The sequence below is a fragment of the Triplophysa rosa genome, linkage group LG2 (assembly GCF_024868665.1).
Source record: "Triplophysa rosa linkage group LG2, Trosa_1v2, whole genome shotgun sequence".
Classification (NCBI taxonomy): Eukaryota; Metazoa; Chordata; class Actinopteri; order Cypriniformes; family Nemacheilidae; genus Triplophysa; species Triplophysa rosa.
In genome coordinates, this window is record NC_079891.1 from 15,004,610 (window position 1) to 15,010,006 (window position 5,397).

At 39.0% G+C, this 5,397-nt stretch overlaps 1 protein-coding gene across 2 annotated transcripts; it reads left to right on the top strand.

The window, feature by feature from the left end:
* Positions 1-772: 772 nt before the first annotated feature.
* LOC130571278 (uncharacterized) lies at positions 773-5,190 on the top strand. 2 transcript variants are annotated; one of them, XM_057362153.1, is made up of 3 exons: positions 773-787; positions 1,169-1,255; positions 3,437-5,190. In XM_057362153.1, the coding sequence occupies exon 3, from the start codon at positions 3,450-3,452 to the stop codon at positions 4,476-4,478; it is 1,029 nt and encodes a 342-aa protein (XP_057218136.1). In that variant the 5' UTR covers positions 773-787; positions 1,169-1,255; positions 3,437-3,449; the 3' UTR covers positions 4,479-5,190. The 2 variants fall into 2 exon arrangements, with proteins under 2 accessions (XP_057218136.1, XP_057218143.1); XM_057362160.1 differs by lacking the exon at positions 773-787 and having other exon boundaries at positions 1,154-1,255.
* The last annotated feature ends 207 nt before the right edge of the window (positions 5,191-5,397 follow it).

A 5,397-nucleotide genomic window follows, 5' to 3' on the forward strand; every position in this document is an offset into this window, starting at 1 on the left:
GCAGGCTGTAATGCGAGCTACTACAGTGGTATCGTCTGGGTGAAATGACATGTAAATCTGGGTGTCGTCAACATAACAGTGATAGGAGAAGCCATGTGTCCGTATGATGGGTCCCAAGGATGTCATTGTCATGGTTCTGCCCTCCTAGTCATGGTTTTTTGAGTCTGGTGGCAGAACCATGACAGACCCACGTATTTAGTGTGAGAAAGACATGAGATTGTTTACTATTGGCATGCCATGTGCTTTCTCGTGTCTCGTCTTTGGCCCCGCCCCTCTCATTCCCCGTATAGTTTTCCTGCTGTGTCTCATTACCCTCACCTGCCCATTGTTATCTTCCTTTGTCAGTCACTCTATTTAATGCCCGTATGTTTGCTGTCTTGTGCTGAATCATTTTGTATTCTCCCCGTGTGATACTCGTGTTTCTCCTGCCTTGTCTTAGAATTATCCGTGGATTACCTTGCCTTGTTTTGGACGTTGTGTCGTGTTTTGGATTATTGTTTATTTTTCCCCCTCGAGGGAAGTGTTTGTTTTGAGTTCTTGTTAAGTGATCGTGTCCTGTTTTTCCCCATTGTGGGTTTTTGTTTTCTGTTTTGTCCTGTTTATTAAAGTCTGTGTTTAACCCCTTCACTGCCTGCCTGCACTTGGGTTCTCCCCCTGAAAACGTGACAGTCGTGTAGATGGAAAAAAGCTGCGGTTCAAGCACCAATCTCTGAGGGACCCCAGTGATCATGTGGTGAGCAGTGGACAGCGAGCCCCTCTATGACACCTTGAAGGATCTGCCGGAGAGGTAGGATTTGAACCAGTGGAGAGGAGTGCCTGAGATTCCTAAAGATGACAGGGTATACATTTGTATGTATACACTGTAAACAAATGTGTAAATGTATACACTGTTAAAAAAAACATTTTACAATCCTTAACTGTATGTTTCATGGCAAAGTCTTATGTTTTAAAGAAAGTTGTGTGAACACAATGACTGATATTAATCATTCCTCATTCATTCTTGCACTGTTAATTCACCTGTTCATACAGGAGTTGCACGTGCTTTGCACAGATACTTTACACGCATACCACTACATGTGCTCTCATGCCCATTTTCTACCCTTTACAACAAACATCTGCACATTTACCTATAACTCAAGGTTTGTGGGTGTGTTTTGTGTGTTTGCAGTTGTATTTAAAGAAGTAGACGAGTCTCCCTCTGTCAGACTGATCGAGACGTCCATCAGATCCACTGCTGTCATCCACACTTCTCCACGTGAGTACAATTACACACAAACATTTGTTCAATTCAAAGTTATCAGCAGAAATATGAGCCAGTGAACAATTCAGAGGTGAAATATTTCCTCATGATTCCAGTGAAGGACTCAACATATGCTGTATGTCATGTCGTCTCGTGTTAGGACCACATACATCACAGAACAATCTATCGTATGGAACGTGTTTGGGGGAATAAACACACACAAATATTACTCATACAGTGGTAATAACAACAGAGCATAAATCGCTTGTTCACATGATGTGCTATTTCTCAATTTTGTTGATGGTTATATAAGAATGATTTGCAGAGGTGGGAACAAGTCATTGTTTTGCAAGTCATAAGTCTCGAGTCTTTGCATTCATCTTGAGTCAAAGTCGATTTGGACTCGCCTCTCCCTGACAACCGTTGAATCATTGATAAAAATTGTAGATTATTTGTTTTATTTCTACTAGACAATTGTCAAAACTGTTTTAGAGCATCTGCCTTTATTAATGCTCAAACGTTCTTTAACTGAATAAATGTAAAGGATAAGGAGCATAACTAAAGTTAAACATTGATGACAATAGTGGTGTTTTTTTTCAGTAATTGCTGGTGCAAAAGTGATATTGATTCAATGCAATTAACATTGACCAATCAACACTTGATTCAATGGTCTTCCTACACTTAGATCATTCAACTTAATTTATTTCAAATCCGGGACCTACACTGAAAAAAATGAAACTTTGGACCAATTTAAAGACATACTGTAATCATTGTGTGGTTATCTAAATAATTGCTCAGGAGTGTGTTATTAACGTGTAAATATTTTGTGATCCTACAGTGTGAGATTAAATCAGTACAACCAAACACAAATATGAATAAATAGAAAATACTCTAAACTGCTGAATCAATTAGACATGAGAAATCAGTGTATGAATCACAACAATGGTGACAATCAACAAAAGAAAACTTCATTCTGCAATGCATGCTGGATAACATCACAATCATAAATATTTGAATCATGCTACCAGATGTCGGTTATTTCAACAACCAACACCATTCGATTGCATTCTTACTTGCAATGGCAAAACAAACATACTTCAAAAGCACACAGTGTAAAAATGAGAAAAGAAACCAAGAATTTAATCATCCAGAGTTGAGAGCCCAAATCAAGGAAATACTGATCACCATGATGGTGAGTTTCAACTAAATTAAAGTGGTGATATGACACGGCTAAAATAAACATTATTGTTTGTTTTAGATGTAATGCAATGTGTATACAGGATTTAAGGTTCAAAAACGCTGTATTTTCCACATACCGTGCATGTTTGTATCTCCTCTTTGCCCCGCCTCTCTGAAACGCGCAGATTTTTTACAAAGCTCATGGCTCATTGGCCAGTTAACCAGTGCGTAGTGATTGGTGGAATACTGCAAGCGCGTGACGGAATTGTAACACCTCTTACCACATTTGGAACATCAGGTTCCTCTTCAATTGTACTGACAGGTACGCCCACCTTACTTGCATATACATTTGGGAGGTCTTAGTCAAATCATACCACCAACTGATGTAGATTTGTGGTGGTGTGGTTACACAAGGCGTTTCAGGCAGGTCTGGGTGAGGATTCGCTTTTAGATAGAAGCATCTTTTGTTCCGACACTTTCATTTGTGCAATTTTACGTGTCTAATACATGCATGGGCAAGTTATAACATAACAAAAATACATATTTACACCATATGATCCCTTTAATAGCAGCTGCTCAGCCATAAGTGTGCAGACTGTTTGTGTCAGAGCGTCAGCGTATAACGTGAGAGTAATGTTCTCGGGTTTCTTTTATCGCATACGCTGTGCAGCACTGTGTTAAATCCAACACACATCTTAAAAGTACAGTTACAACAAACACCACAATAAGAAACATACTTTAAAAGCACACCGTTACATAAGAGTCAAGAGCTCAACTCAAGGAAACACTGATCACCGTGATGGTGACATACAAATGAATCACTTTCAACAAAACAAATATTAAGTGTTAACCCACCCACGGCCCCTGTGCATGTTAAGCGTTAAAATACAAAGTAGTATTTCATAATCTGTGTATTTGAAATACTGCCCGTCCCTGGTAGTAGCAGTAAATGAAGACTAGAACATCATCTTCTCATCAGATCTGGTCACTGAATGTCTGTGTTCTTCTGTGTTGCAGGTAAAGAGGCACAATGAGAGACATTATCCCCAAGAACAAAATTAAAGGTGTCGATTTCTGTGGAGGTCATATCTTCACTTATATAATCCGCTCTGATCTGGGCTGTTATATGAGGTCAACTGATTTACATAAAGGTTCAGACCTCACTATATTCAAGCTGCATCCCTCCTGCCAAAATGGAGACCATTATTTTGCTGATTGGTCTGGACGATTTTACATCATTAAGGGTAAATCGTACCGCAGAGTCACAGACCTGTCAATAGACACTCATGCTGAAGTTAAAGACATTCATCCAGACTTTCAGGGTGCAGATCACTACATCCACTTCTGTACCATTTTTCTCATCTTCTTCCAAGCAAAGGGAATTTACAGATTTACAATAGATCTGAGTAATAACTTCTTTAAATCAGAACTCAAGCTGCATCCCAAATGCAGTAATGGTCTGTATTACTGGGGTCTTTTAAATAAGTTCTGTTTCCTGAAGCCGGTCTCAGAGTGGGGAGTGGAATACTTCACATGCAGCGATCCTCAGAAAGATGATGGTCATGTCTATTCTGTTCACCCTGATGTTGTGAACTTTCTGCCCGGTGGTCTGTCCATAACTCAAGGTCCAGCCTTTGGCCGGTGGGAGAGTATCAAAACTATAAATATTGCCAACGACACAAAGGGGACATGGCGGAAGAAGATCCTTAAGAAGGTGGGATACAACAAGGAGAAGATGAAAGAGATCACACACAACTGGAAGTTTGGAGCATCAGCCACGATTGAATCTGGAGATCTCGTGTCATTAATTGCAAAGTTCCAGTTCACCTTTTCAGCAGAATATGGAGGATCAAATGTGAACACGGAGAAGGAAAGCTGGGATGAAGCAAATGAAGTGGAAGAGGAACTGACACTGGAGCTGAAGCCAAATGAGAGTGTATATCTGTGGCAGTACAAGCTGGGTTTTGGTGATGAACCGATGCTGTTCTGTCGTGATTTAAAGATCGACGATGAGCCGAATCCTCCAACTGAAATCCCACTGCCACCTGCAAAACCATGAGAAAACACAAGAGGTTCTTTACATATCCGAAATTAGGCTGATGCTGTATTGTGTTCTTATACTGGAGTCATTTTCAGATAAAGTAGACATAACACTTTCCTTTAAAACACACAGCAAAAGAGGATTAAACAACTCCCCAAACAGCATTACCAGCTTCACTTATTACTAACCAGATTGACTTTATTTCTGTCAGACCGCTACACAAGCTCTTATTGAGAATTAACAGAGGTTTAGATGTTGATGTTTTATTCACAATGTTTGGTCACCATTATGGTGATCAGTGTTTCCTTTAGTTGAGCAGTTTGACTTTTACCATTTTATGTGAGATTGTGGTTTTTGCAACAGTGTTTAACGAACAATCATTCTTCATTATCATCAGGAGTGACCAAGCAGCACTTAATTAATCACCTTATTATCTCATTCGCTTTAACTCTGATTCAGAATTACTTTTACTCTCTGTAGAGTACTCTGGGGATTTTGCTCTGTATCGAGAATGGTTTATTTTAGTGTATCGGTATGTAGAGGAAGTTCTGTATTAGTTTGTTTTCACTTGGTTTCTGTGTAAAACTTTGGTTTGGGGTTTCGCTTATCATCTAATAATCTGCTTTGAATCATCTGCATGATATAATTCTATTAGTTCTTTGTGTTATCATATAGTTTTCTGTACTTCACTTTGTGTCATTTAATATGTGAAATAAAGTTGTAAACTGAATTTGTCAGATTCTGTTTTCATTACCATTCTGTTCCTTTACCAAAACATGGCCTTGTGTGTTTCATAAATCCTAAATTTATCATAAATCCTAGACTTATCATCAACCTGCATGTGTGTGTACGGTGAAGCCAATTTAGTTGGCTTGTCAGATAAGTTTAGATTAGGTATAGCAGAAATTATTAAACAGATCTATTCATCATCTATGCA

Excerpts from the sequence above, each read along its gene's own strand:
- LOC130571278 (XM_057362153.1), top strand. The coding sequence starts at position 3,450 with ATGAGAGACATTATCCCCAAGAACAAAATTAAAGGTGTCGATTTCTGT.